The 15,124-nt window shown below is 40.3% G+C and overlaps 1 protein-coding gene across 5 annotated transcripts in view; it reads left to right on the top strand.

Moving 5' to 3' along the window:
- Positions 1-2,750, top strand: part of SEL1L3 (SEL1L family member 3) — a 103,670-nt gene extending 100,920 nt beyond the window's left edge. For all 5 annotated transcript variants that reach the window (XM_042936758.1, XM_042936760.1, XM_042936761.1 and 2 more), the window contains exon 24: positions 1,655-2,750. In XM_042936758.1, coding sequence (XP_042792692.1) covers positions 1,655-1,788 — 134 coding nt within the window. In that variant the 3' untranslated portion in view covers positions 1,789-2,750. The remainder of the gene's footprint in view (positions 1-1,654) is intronic.
- The last annotated feature ends 12,374 nt before the right edge of the window (positions 2,751-15,124 follow it).

The following is a 15,124-nucleotide window of genomic DNA, read 5'->3' on the forward strand; positions in this document are numbered from 1 at the left end:
TAAGACATGTCCCTGAAAGTAATAAATCTTAAAACACGTTTCGAGGGTAAAACAGGTATACTATCACTAGTATTAATAGCTAACATTTGTTGAGTACCTCGGCATGCCAGACCCTGTCTGGGCGCTTGATATACACTAGCTCATTTAATCCTTATAACAGCTTAGCATGGTATAGATCCTTTTATTTCCCCCATGTTTTAGAGGCAGAAGGAGAGAAGGTAATGTGCCCAAGTCACATAACTGATGAAGGAGAGTTCCCGAGTGGCCAGTGGCCAGAGACTACAGTCTTCGTAACCGGGACACCTCTCAGCCTCAGTCCGTAAAGCCAAGTATGCCAGCCTCAGCACCACTGATATTTGGAGCTGGATCATTCTTTGTTTCAGGCAGGCTACCCCACGCATTGTAGGACTCCTAGCAGCATCCCTGGCCTCTACCCACTGTCTATTAGCAACAGCCTGCCCTCCAGTTGTGACAACCAAAAACGTCTACCGATGTAACCAACTGTCCTCTGGGAATCACGATTGCCCTGTGTGAGGGGCGACTGGGTGGCTCAGTCAGTTAAGCATTCATCTGTTGATTTAGGCTCAGGTCATGATCTCACGCTTGTGAGATCAAGCCCCGGGTCAGACTCTGCGCTGACAGCATGAAGCTTGCTTGGTCTCTCTCTCTCTCTCTCTGAAAAGTAAACAAATAAGCTTTAAAAAATTGCCCTATTTGCAAAGGGCTGACATAAAGTACAAAACTTCATAAGCTTCCCTAATATTTATGGTGGTTTAGCCTCCTTACTAAAGGTAGATAATTAAACCGAGTAGTCACGATTTCTGAAACTTATCCACATTTTATCTAAATAACATAATTTAAACCAAATTTGGTACATCATCCAACTGGAATAAGAATGTGAATAAAACAAACACTCCTTTCTGATTGACTGGTATAATTAATTCATGGCTCACATTACATCAATGCCATGAAAGAAAAAAAAAGAGAGAGAGAGATGACCACAGGAAACATAGACCGGGAAACATAGACATAGAGAGTTGTTATTCTTTCCTTCCTTCCTTCTTTTCTTTCTTTCTTTCTTTCTTTCTTTCTTTCTTTCATTTTCTTTCTTTCTTTCTTTCTTTCATTTTTTTTCTTTCATTTTTTCTTTCTTTCATTCTTTCTTTCATTTTCTTTCTTTCTTTCATTTTTTCTTTCATTCTTTCTTTCATTTTCTTTCTTTCTTTCTTTCATTTTTTCTTTCTTTCATTCTTTCTTTCATTTTCTCTCTTTCTTTCTTTCATTTCTTTCTTTCTTTCTTTCTTCCTTCCTTTCTTTCATTTTTTATTTCTTTCATTCTTTCTTTCATTTTCTTTCTTTCTTTCTTTCTTTCTTTAACTAAAATATCTGCCTGGAAGTCACAATACAAATGCAGAACTTTGCATCCCAGGAGGTCAGAACCGGCAGAGATCTTTGCACGTCTGTTCCAGTCTGCCATGTTACAGAAGGGGCACCAAAGTCCGAGTAACCTACATAACGGGCGTAAGGTTACTTATCAAGTCAGGGCCACTGGACTAGAAGCTTCTCTCCCGGCTTGCTGGGGTCTAGGTGTGGTTGCGTGTCCTGCACACACTGGTTTAAACATCCAACACCTGTCGTACATGTGTCTCTGCAGCCAGTGGTTCCCGTCCCACACCAGCCCGGGCCTCCTCAGACCCCACGGCCCCGTCCACCAGTCCGGCTGTGACTCCAGCTGCAGATGCCTCCGCTCAGGACCAGCCCACGGTCACTAATAACACAGAGCCTTGAGAGTGAACTGTGCGCTCCAGCTCTCTCCCGATGAGAGACAGTCCTTCCAACAGCTGGTATTGGAAAGCTGGGGCTAGGGCTTTATACTGATAAACACCTTACATACATGTCTTGTCAACTGGATGCGAATTTTGCACTTGGTGTCTTTTTTTTTTTTTTTTTTTAATCAAATTAGGAGGAAGTACCCAGAGCAGGCAGTGGCTAAACCAAAGGTTATCAGCCAGATACAAGGAGACTCCTGATCACAGGGGTCTGTTGAGGAGGTTAACTGGGTCACTGCAGATGTGTGTATGGGGACTCAGAGTTTGCCCTGTGGCCCATCTGAATCCTTACACACTGAGATGCATTTAAAAAAAATCTTAGCCCCTGTTCATTCCCTGTTATTAAAGAACAGAAAATTGTGACTTGTCTACCAGGTAGGGAATATTTCGGTATGTGTGTTTGCCACAGTCCGGCTCCTCAAGGTCCAAAAGACGGGTTTCAGTTTGACTTCCAAGACCCGGCGGTTCTAAGGCACCTTGAAATAAATAGGTTATGGCTGGAAATGCAGGGAGGGTGATGGCTTTGTAAATGGGTTTACATTTTTCTCCTTGGATTTTTCTAGGGTCGGGCTTCCGAATCATTTAATGACATTGTTGGATATCGTTTACTTTTCAATCAAATCCATAAAATAACATTTAGAAAATTCTTAGTATTTAACTGTAGTCTTCTCCATGAATTACCCATTAGAATAGACTGGCAGCAGGGGAATATGCAGGAAATAAGCCTTTAGCTCATAGTTCCGTCCCTACCCCTTATGCCTGCCTGAGTTTGTGCGAGGGTGTGTGTGTGTGTGTGTGCATGTGTGTGTGTGAGAGAGAGGGGGGGGGTTGGGGGGGAAAGAGGAAGAGCAGACTGTCTGTATGCTGTATGCTGCTAAGGTAGTAAATAAATCAGTAATGCAATATTGTGGGTCCAAACTACTCTTTGCACTACTTTATTTACAGTAGTAAATAAAAATTATTTTTATACTGTTGACTTCTGGGAAGTGGCTTTTTTTTTTTCCTTTTTCATAGTTACTGCTGTCCTCATACAAAGTCCTAAGGTCCATGCATGCTCCCCAAGGAGGCAAAAAAAAAAAGAGTCCTCCCTATGAGAGGGATTATTTCTGGTAACCATGAATATTTACAGATATAAAGGTGGAAGGAGGCTCTTCTCCAGGGATCCCATGCTCAGAGTTTGGCCCCCCGTGATGTTCGCGTGGTGCCAAACATGGTCGGGGCTTCTGACTACTCTGGGGCTATATTTATATCAGTTCTGGGTAACACTTGCAGCCCATGCCATTTCTCCTGTGCCTACTGTGTGTGTAGAACGCTCTTGTTTTATCAAAGGTTGTCTTTCCTGTTTGCGAGCGAGCCAGACTTTGGAGTCTGACGGCCCTGGATTCAAATTCTGGTTCTATATCTTACTAGCTTGATAACCTTGGGTAAGGCATTAACCCTCTCTGAGGCTTGGATTGCTGCTTTATAAAGTAAGGGTCATAAAATCCACATCTCGGACTTCTCATGCAGCTTAAATGACATAATGGAAGTAAACCCCCCATGGCAGTGCCCTAGACGTGGTTGATTATCTTTATTAGAAAGAGAAGGCTGAGGGGTGCCTGGCTGGCTCAATCAGTAGAGTACGAGACTTTTGAGCTCAGGGTTCTAAGTTCAAGCCCCACAGTAGGTGTAGAGATGACTTAAAAATAAAATCTTCAAAAAAGAGAGAGAGAGAGAGAGAGAAGCCCGGGAGTCCAGATACCAGGTAAAGGGCTCTTTGCTCTACCTGGATCCTCTCTCCATGGCAAACACACTCACTCCTCAGTTGCTGGGATCATAAAACTGCTGATGGCTCACAGCTACATCCCTCACTGGGAACTGCCCAAGGTTATGTCCTTGTAAGAGCACCTCACGGCCAATGACTTGTTGATATAGGGCAGGCTTTCTCAACCTCAGAACTAGTGACATTGGGGACCTGATGGCCACCTTGTGTATTGTAGGACATTTAGCAACAGCTTCCCTGGTCTCTACCCACTAGATGCCAGTGGTGCATATACCCCCCCCCCACCCCACCCCCCCACACACACACCAATTGTGAGAGCCAAAAAATATCTCCAGACATTGCCAAATGTTTTCACGGGAGTGGGGAGGGGGGGAACTCACCCCTGCCACCCTTCACCTCGGGAATGAACAATGTAGGAAAAAAGGCTTCTTGCTTCAACTTGGAACAGCCCTGAAGGGCCCTCCCAGCTCCAGGATGCCAGCTTGGTGGCAACCTGATTATAGTTCAATATCTCCCTCTGCCCCATTCTGCCTTCCTTGTTTGTGAAGGATTTCCTGACACTGGTCCCATAAAATTTCACATGCCACCCTGCACCTCAGAGTCTTTTTCCAAGGAACACAGCTATATTAGTCTGCTAGTGCTGCGATAACAAGGTATCCCAGACTAGGGAGCTTAAACAACACAAATGTTTTTCCTCACAGTTTTAAAGCCTGATCCGGGTCCAAGATCCAGGTGTCAGCAAGGCTGTTTTCTTCTGTGGCCTCTCTCCTTGGCTTGTAGGTGGCACAGTCTTCCCTCCATGTGTGGCTGTGTCCTCATCTCTTCCTCTTATAAAGACACCAGTCACATTAGATCAGAGCCCACCATAACGACCTCATTTTACAGCACTGATCTCCGTAAAGGCCCCATCTCCGAACACAATCACATTCTGAGATACTGGGTGTTAGGACTTCAATGTGAGAATGTTGGGAGGACACAATCCATCCCATAACATCAACCGGAGACACCATGGGAGGCTGCTTCAGTTCCAAAGCGTGGATTCGTGGGAACCATCTTGATTCGAGACGGCCAAACGTGCTCACCTGCAGGTAATGTGGGAAAGAGCTGGAGTCGTTTTGGTACCAGACGACCTCAGGAGAAGCTGGTAGGTAGGTCACACATCAATTCATGTCCCAGCTTAGACACCTGTTCTCATGGGGGTTCTCGGGCTGTGTGATGGGGTCCAGCCCACACCTTCTCAAACCTTGACCTCCCTCTTCTCTTCTCAAGCTCTAAATTCAATTCCTATGAGGCTAGTGTCCAAGCTGACTGGAACATAACCTTGCATAGTGAAGTCAACATGGGTTGGAGACGGGGGGAAGGAATGGAAGAGTAGGGTCAGAACTGATATTTACTTCCTTTCTTATTGTCCCCTCCCTTTGGGACAGTCTTAGATCAGGGGGTGTAGACCAGTAAATTATGAAACAAATCTAGCACACAGATGTGATTTCTTTGGCACATCCAATGTATTTTTTTAAATTTGAATTATTTCCTAACATCTTAAAATCAAGGATTTGGGGCTCTTCCTAATAAAATCTGAAGATGTAAAAAAGTAGCTTTCCTTCCCACATGGCAAGAATGAGCTGAGGCTAAGGAGGTCTGCTCCATTTAGATAGAGCTTGTGCCTTCTGGTTTACCCCAGTCCCCACCATGTCCTGTTGAGTTACACCTAGCCCACCTAGGCATTACAATCTATGCTTTGTGCTTCCTTCTTTTATTCTTAGTGACCTCATTTTGGCAAATCTGAGAGAGATGCCCAGATTCATCTAGGGCTTAATCATTGTCAAGCTTCTGTTAGCTGGATAAGTAGTGGTCTTTCTTTCCACTCTTTGGTAGAGAGAGATGCCAAGTTGTGACTCATTTGAAGTCCCAACAAAGTGTCTAAAAAAGTTGTAGGATACAATGGCAATTAAAAAATAACCAAAAATATTTAAAAAAAAAATTTAATGTCTGGTAATTAACCCAACAGTAAATTCACTAGATCTTCACCAAGAAAGCTAAAAATTTTGTTTTAGAAGAGTTTTTTTAAGTGTATTTGTTTATTTTGAGAGCGAGAGCATGAGGGAGGGGCAGAGAGAGATTAAGAATCCCAAGCAGGCTCCGCATCATCAGCACAGAGCCTGATGTCGGGCTCAAATTCATAAATTGAGAGACAATGACCTGAATTGAAGTCAAGAGTCACATGCTCCACTGGCTGAGTCACCAGGCACCCCTAAAAAAATTTTAAGCATAAAAGAGGATATAAAGTAGTCCGAATGTCCATTGATAGAATAATAACATACAAATATGTTAATTTCCTCAAAGTTAATGTATAAATTCAACGACATTTCAACCAGTCCTGATTCTGTGTTTGTGAGGAACTGATAAGCTGGTTTTAAGATGTGTATGGAAGGGGACACGTCCACGTACAGGTGAAGAAAATCCGAAAAAGAAGAAGAAAGAGAAGTGACTTACCAAACATCATTTTACCTCAAAGCACAGGAACAGAAACAGTGGGGTGGTGATGGAGGAATAGACAAATGGTTCAAAGGGGAACAATCGAGAACCCAGAAGCAGACCAGTTATAAATAGACATTTGGTGCATGGTAAAGTGTCATCACAAACCAATTGGACTAAGAGTGGAATGTTTAGTAGACAGAGTCAGGAAGTTGGCTATTCCCAGGTAGAAAAACAAGATGGACACTGTATTTCCTGTCCTTTATATAAAAAAATAAATAAATTTCATATTTAATTAACTTAACTGTGAAAGGCAGAACTGCAAGACTCGTAGGAGAAAATTCAGGAGAGTATTTTACTGAGCTTGAATCAGAAAAGATTTTTTAAACAATATATACATTTCTTTTTTTCAAAAATGAAGGATTTCTGTTGTGATGCCACAGACAAAATTGGCAGATTGGTGACAGACGGGGAGAAGGCTTTCGCGATATCCATCACCACAAAGGATCAATGTCTGCATTGGATAAGGAATGCACACTAATCGACCACAGCAGAAACCCCAGTAAAAAAAAAATATATATATATACATATATATATATATATGTGTGTGTGTGTGTGTGTATATATGTATATATGTATATTCAAAGCACATGATCAGGCAATTTATGGAAGGAAAAAAGTCTAATGACATACAAGTGGATAAAAGGCCGCTCAATCTAACCCAAAGTCAAAGAAATACAAATTAAAATGAAAAGATATCACTTCATAACCACATATTTGCAAAAATGAGAAAGACACATAAGACTGAGATATGGGGGAAGAGAAGCTCTCAGGCTTAGCTATCACGAGGGCCAACAGCTGTGCAATATGCAGGCAATGCACTTACTGAAAATTAAGTGTTTATTACCCAGCAAGTCTGTTCTTGAGGACAGGCTCCACAAATTGCACATCTGACAGGGGATGCGTATGAGGGGGCTGTTCATCACAGCACCGTTTCAGAGAACAAGGAGATGGAGCAGACTGGAAGTCCATCATTCGGAGAACGGACGTGGTAGATGAATATGATGGAAAACGATGTGCCAGTCAGAAAGTAAGGAACCAGACTTATGAGCAGCAGCATAGAGAGATGTACAAAATATATTAACACATGAAAAAAGTAAGCAACTGAATAAGATCTGATCTCAATACTGTTTGTGTAAATTAAAAATCCAGCTCCCAAGGAATAGTATACGCGCACGCGCGCACGCACACACACACACACACACACACAGCTCTCAACCTTGGTGATATTCACATTTTGGGCTATCTAGTACTTTGTTGTAAGAGCTTGTCCTATGTATTGTAGGATGCTTAGCAGCATTTCTGGTCTCTCTCTACTAACTGCCAGTAGCACCCCTTCTGCTGTGACAACCCAAAATTTCCCCAGACGTTTCCAAATGTCCCTGGGTAGGGATGGAGGAAAGTCTGTCCTGGTTGAGAATCATTAGGTCAGATCATATATCACGGGCTCAAACTATTAGAGTAGCTAGTTAAGTATTCAGAGGCAGGGACTAGAAGACAGACTGTATGAGGAAAGGAAAAGTATTACAATAAAAAAAGAGCAGTGTTTTGCACACCAGGTGATGGTGTGCCATGAACTGAAGAGAATGATTAATACTACGGTGGGTAACTGGGGTCAAAATACAAGAAGCAAAGCAAAACAAAAGAAACTAAAATTGGCCTCAGTCGTCAGAATTGGCAGGTGTTTATTTGAATTCGGTCTTCTACCATTTGAAAATCCTTGTAGGGAAAAAATAAGTAGGCCCTATAATCTCTTGATTTTTGGCTTTCCCTGTGACTTTAGACACAAGGAGGAAGGCTTGGCTTTCCTTTAATGAGCCTGTGCTGAAGCATCTTTTGCAAAAGCTCTGGTGTCATGAAGACAGTGTTGGATTAACCAACGGACAGACAAAGCATACCCTGTGGAGATCAGAGCAGAGAACGATACACCGGTGAGAAAAAGTCAGCCCTGTTGAAATTGCCTGGATTTTAAAACTAGAAAAAGCTAGAAAGGAACTTTAAAAAAAATGTAATATTTTCTAAAAGTAGTACATTACTAAAAGATACAAATGGGGAATAAAGCTAGAGTAGCTTTATTAATATCATACAAAATAGACGTTAAGACAAGGGGCATTACAAGAGACAAAAAAGGGACACTTCATTATGTCAAAGAGGATAATGAGGGGCGCCTGGGTGGCTCAGTCGGTTGAGCACCCAGCTTCAGCTCAGGTCATGATCTTGCAGTCTCTTGAGTTCGAGCCCCGTGTCCGGCTCTGTGCTGACAGCTCAGAGCCTGGAGCCTGCTTCCGATTCTGTGTCTCTCTCTCTCTCTCTCTGCCCCTCCCCTGCTCACGCTCTGTCTCTCTCTCTCTCTGTCAAAAACAAATAAACATTAAAAAAATTTTTTTTAAAAACGGATAATGAATCAGGAAGATAGAATAATTAGAAATATAGGTATGACTAGTAACAGAATGTCAAAAGCGTATGAAGCACAAACTGACAGAAATAAGGAGAAACAGACAAATCCACAAATTATAAATATTAATACACTTCATTCAGTAATAGAACAAGTAAAACTAAATCAGTAAGTACACAGAAGATCTGAATGACAAAACATTTTATAAATGTTTTAACATAAAAGACTACACCCAAAAATCACAAAATACACATTCCTTTCAAGGGCACATAGAATGATTACAAAGATAAACTATATTCTGATACATAAAGAAAGTCTCAATGGAATTCAAAATATAGAACTTTTACAGAATATGTTATCTGACTACAATGGAAATAAATTAGAAGTTAACAGACTAAAGCAACTAGATTAGCTGGAAGATAAACAATACATTGCTAAACAACTCATTGGTCAAAGAAGAAATCTCAAAGAAAATTAGAAAATATCTTGAACTGAATAATAATAAAAACACATCAAAATTCGTGGGACTATATATATAACATTAACTGTTTCTAAGAAGTAGATCTCAAATCAATGATCTAAATTTCTACCATAAGGAAAAAGACGAGCAAAATAAACTCAAAGTAAGCCCCCCCCCCAAAAAAAGGTAAAAAAGAAAAAAGAAGATATCAATGAAATTGAAACCAGAAAATAAAGAAAATCAATGAAATTAGGAGCACCTAGTTAAGCGTCTGAGACTTTGGCTCAGGTCATGATCTCGTGGTCCATGATGAATTCAAGCTACACATCAGGCTCTGTGCTGACAGCTCAGAACCTGGAGCCTGCCTCGGATTCTGTGTCTCCCTCTCTTGGCCCCTCTCCCCCTCAAAATAATAAATAAACATTTTAAAAAAAGAAAAAAAAAAGAAAATCAATGAAATCAAAGCTGATTATTTGAAAAAAAATCAATGAAATTCATAATGGTCTAGAGAAAAGACACAAAATTGTCAATATCAGGAATAAGTGAACAATATAACTACAGCTATTACAGACATAAAAAGATTAATAAAGGAACATTATGAATACCTTACACCAGTAAATGTGATATCATACATAAAATGGAAAATTCCTTAAAAGATATGAACTGCCAAGGCTAATGTAAAAATAGGTAATGTGAATAGTCTACAGCTTTCAAGGAAATTGAATTCATAGTTTAAAAACCTTTCCAAAAAGAAATTTCCAAGCCCAAATGGCTGTAGTGGTGAATTCTATCAAAAATTTAAGAAAAGGGGCGCCTGGCTGGCTCAGTTGAGAGAACATGTGACTCTTGATCTCATGATTGTGAATTTGAGCTCCACATTGGGTGTAGAGATTACTTACAAATAAAAAAAAAATCTTTAAAAAAATGAAGAAAAATAGAATCCCAACTCTACACAAACATTTTGGTAAAAAATAAGAACAAGAATTGCTTCAGAATTTATTTTACAAAGCCAAGCATTACTTTGACGTCAAAATCAGACAAAATATTACGAGAAAAGAAAACCAAACTACACATCAGTATCTCTCATAAACACAGATACAAAAACCTCTAATCAAATATTAGCAAATTGAAACTAGCAAAAAGGGTATTAAAAAGCACAGTACATCATGACCAAATGTAGTTTATCCCAGGAATTCAAGGTTGATTTAACATTTGAAACAAATCAATGTAACTGACCATATTAAAAGGCTAGAAAATGTAAAAAAGGATCATCTCAATAGATACAGAAAAGACATTTGGCAAAATCCAATATTCCTTTATGATAAAAACAGACAGTAAATTTGGAAGAGAAGGGAAATTTCTCAATTGCATAAAGGGCATATGCAGCAAAACCTACAGCTACATTGCAGTTAATGGTGAAAGACTAAATGGTTCCCCCTGACTGGAAACAACACAAAGATGTCAGCTTTCACAGTTCTATTCAGTATTGTCATGTAAGTCTTTTGTAAAATTCTAAGGGATACGCAAAAAAAAGATGCTGTAATAACTAAATGACCTTAGTAAGCCTGCAAGACTCAAAGTCAACATACAAAACCAAATTATATTTGGATGTATTACCAATGAATAATTGAAATGTGAAAAATTCTTTAAAAAACTATAATAGCACCAGATAATATAATATATCTAGGGATAAATTTAACAAAGATTTAAAAGATCTGTATTCTGAAAACTCAGAGCATGACATTGCTGGATAAATGGGACAGAACAGAGAATCCAGAAATTCTCACATATATATGGTCAATTGATTTTCAACAAATTTGCCAAGACATTTAACTGCCTTGGAGAAAGAATAGTCTTTTCTTAAAAACAACAGCTTGAAAGTCATAAGCAAAAAATTGAAACTGCACCTTACCTTACACTATAGATAAAAATTAACTCAAAGTTTATCACAGATCTAAATCTACAGGCTAAAACTATTAAGCTTCTGAAAGAAAATATGAGCAATCTTGAATTAGCAAAGATTTGTATAAAGGACACAAAAACATGAACAAAAGAAAAATATCAATAAATTGAATTTGATCAAAATGAAAAATTCTTACTCTTCAAAAGATACTGTTAACACAAATGAAAAAAAACAAGCCACAAAGTGGGACAATATATCTGCAAAAAATGTATATGACAAAGGACTTGTATACATCATACATCAAGAACTCTTACAACCTAATAACAAGACTTCAAAAATCCAATACAAAAAAAGAGTAGGGGGTACAATCTGAACTAAACAGACTTTTCATCAGGTTAGCTATAGGGATGCCAAATAAGCACATTAAAAATATAGTCAGTATCAGCAGTCATTATGGAAATGTAAATTAAAATCACATTGAGATACCACTGCTTCTTACTAGCATGGCTAAAATTAAAAGATTGATCATATTGGGGCACCTGAGTGGCTCAGTCAGTTGAGCATCCAACTCTTGATTTCTGCTCAGGTCATGATGTCATGGTTTGTGAGATCAAGCCCTACATAGGGCCCTGCACAGACAGCGCAGAGCCCACTTGGGATTCTCTCTCTCTCTCTCTCTCTCTCTCTGGACCTCTCCCCAACTTGTGCTCTCTTCCTCTTTCTGTCAAAAATAAATAAATAATTTTTTTTGGAAAAAAAGATTTATCATATTAAGTGTTGATGAGGAGATGAAGAAACTAGAACTCTCATTTACTGCTCATGGGAATGTAAAATGTGACCACCACTTCAGAAAAAAGTTTGGCAGTTTCTTAAAAAGTTAATAGAGTTAATTAAGTGTTAATTAATTAATTTAGTGTTGTCAGATAAAGGAAGTTAAATTTTAACCTCACATAAATAATAAATAATTTTAAAAACTTTTTAGCGTTTATTCATCTTTGAGAGATGAAGAGAGACAGAGCATGAGTGGGGGAGGGGCAGAAAGAGAGGGAGACACAGAATCTAAAGTAGGCTTCAGGCTCTGAGTTGTCAGCACAGAGCCCCACGCGGGGCTTGAACCCACAGACCATGAGATCTTGACTTGAGCCGAAGTTGGACGCTTAACCCACTGAGCCACCCAGGCGCTCCAATAAATAATTTTTAGTATAGGTATGTCCTAAATATTTAATGGGATATATATATATATATATATATATATATATATATAACATATATATATTATATAAGCCATATAAGCCAGCCATTCCACTCCTAGGTATTTACCCAAGAAAAGTAAAAATATATGTCCACTGTACATAGTATTCATAGCATCTTTCTTTGTAATAGCCCTAAACTGGAAACATCTCAAATGTCCATGAACAAAAGAAAGGATAAATAAATGATGATATATCCATACAGTGCATTACTATCCAGTAATAAAAGGGAATGAACTATGGATACACAAAAAGCATGGATGAATATCAAAGTAATTATTCTGAGTGAGAGAAGTCTGACAAAAAAGAGTATATACCAAATTATTCCATTTACATGAAATTCTAGAAAATATCAACTCGTTTATAGTGACAGAAAGCTGACGAGTGATTGCCTAGGGCATGCAAGGGTTGGGGTGAAATGTGGGACAGGAGATGCATTTGAAACTTCTGGGAGGGATAGATATATTGATTACCTAGATTTTGAGGATGGTTTCATGGGTGTTTACATGTGTCAAAACCCATCAAGTTGTGTTCTTTAAATATATGCAGTATGTTGTATGTCAATTACACTTCAGTGAAGCTGTAAAATTTTATTTTTAATTTTCCTGTGTGAATTAGCTGTGTAGATAACAGTGTGTGAATCTTCGTGGTGGATAAAACAAGCATTTTACTTACTCAGGAAAGAGGACTGACAACCATAAAAAGTTAAATGAAAGCACAAGCATTAAACAAAATGAAATTGGGATCATATTTGCAAATATTAAACCAATGTATTTTAATTTCCCCTACAACTCACGTTCCTTTGAAGCTTTCTCCCTCAGAGACAGTCCCAAAGCTTATAACCAGAGAGTGGAAGAAAACAGATACTTGCCTTCATTAACAAATGATGGGCCTGCCAATTAAGCCTGGTGAGGAAAGAGTGGGTTTCCTACATTTCTTTAGTTATATCAAAGGATAGATTTGGAGGTCTAGCCCAAAGATTTTTTTTAATGGTTGTTTATTTATTTATTTATTTTTCAGAGACAGAAACAGAGAGAGAGAGAGAGGAAGGGACAGAGAATCCCAAGCAGGCTCCACACTGTCAGTGCAGAGCCTGACTCAGGGTTTGAACTCAGGAACCATGAGATCATGACCTGAGCCGAAATCAAAAGTTGGGCACTTAGCCAACTGAGCCACCCAGGCCCCCTAGCTCAAAGATTTTTCTATCAATGGTGGAGAGACAATTTTCCTTCTGCTTGTGACAACTAGATACAATGGTTGAAAGAGTATAAGGAGGGAAGAGAAAAATTCACTCTTTCCAGCCAAAGGATGGTGGGGGACAGAAGAGAGGAGCAGAATTTGAAAGAGGAAAGCAGATGCCATGGTTGTCCCTTCTCACACCCTCTCAATATCCTCTGTGCTCCCGCCCCTGCACATTCCTAGTCCTCAGAAGGACTGACTCTCAAGCTTAGACACAGGGAAGCCCTGGGGCACAGGGACCTCTATCTTCCTTCCATTGGAAGATGCCAGTCTTGCAGACCCTCCGCCCATACCTGAGGTTCAACCAGTGTCTCTGTTTGCCGTAGCCAAGAGGAAGAGCCTGAGGATTCCCTGAATCTTCCCAGCTTTCCGTGTGGTTTGAAGGTGTCCAGAAACACGTGTGTGCCCTGAGGGAGAAATGTGGAAGGAAGCTGAGGGTGCTGGCTGCCTTCTCTAGCAGGGGCTGCAGCTATGGGAATCTTTAAACATCAATGAAAGCAAGAGTGGAGTTCATTGGTGAGTGGTTGTTGGAGAGGATGTCCCTGAAGCACTGCCCAGGCCAAGGGAAGGGACCACAAGTTTGCTGACAGCAGATCTTTGCCTCAGAGGCTGGCTCAATGACGAGACAGTCTGAAGACTTTATACACATACCACAAGGTTCCTGCATGTCCCACCATTACACCATCTTACGAGGGAATTTTGGGGGTGAGGGTGGGGGGTGAATCTAGAAGAGGAGACATTTTACATAATGAATCTGAACATCATCCAAAGACACTGTGTTAGTTTATTACTTTGGACTAAATAGTTCCCTCACTCCACTTCCCACCCATCCCCACCAATACCCATGGGATGCACACTCAAAAGTAAGTCTAGATTATAGACAAAGTAAAGAAAATATATTTCCAATGCACATCTGAGTGTAATGTACATACCCTTACAACCCATTGCCAAGAAAACGCAAGATGTTCAAGGCATTCTATGATGGAGAGCAACGGTGGTAGTTAGGAAGTGAGGGATAGTCACAGAGGTGGGGACTGAGTCCTGCCAGCTGGGCAGGATTTTGGCCAGGCAGATTAGAGAAGCATATCTGATGGGGAGAACTGCCTGAACAAGGGTCTGGAGGAGAGGACATGCGCAGTGGGGGAGAGAGTGGAGCAGAGAGCTCCTGTTGATGGAGGAACTCTGATGCCCCACTTTGTTAGCATGGCCAAGGAACTCAGCAGTGAGTGAGCTCAGAAAATGCCAGCTTTGAGCAGGCATGGGCTTGTCTTCTGGAAACTTTGCAAAGAGAAAGCCAGAGAACACGGCCACCCAAATGTCAGTTGGTCTCTCAATAGGTCAAGAAGCTGAACGTGGCTATCTGATGGTTCCTGGTGCTCACAGAGTGACAAACTGCTTCAACATGTCACTTAGAGGTAATTGACAGAGGTAATTGGGTTTTTTTTAATTTTTTTTTAATGTTTATTCATTTTTGAGAGAGACAGAGCATAAGGAGGGGAGGGGCAGAGAGAGAGGGAGACACAGAATCTGAAGCAGGCTCCAGGCTCTGAGCTGTCAGCACAGAGCCCGACACGGGGCTTGAACTCATGAACCACGAGATCATGACCTGAGCTGAAGTCGGATGCTTAACTGACTGAGCCACCCAGGTACCCCAGAGACTAGGATGATTCTTTACAGAGCAAGTCTAAAGCACTAGAAACACCAAGGGTCATCCTCCTAGTAAGTCGACCTACGGACACCAGGGAGTCAGA

The sequence above is a fragment of the Panthera leo genome, chromosome B1 (genome assembly GCF_018350215.1).
Source record: "Panthera leo isolate Ple1 chromosome B1, P.leo_Ple1_pat1.1, whole genome shotgun sequence".
In the NCBI taxonomy this organism is placed as follows: Eukaryota; Metazoa; Chordata; class Mammalia; order Carnivora; family Felidae; genus Panthera; species Panthera leo.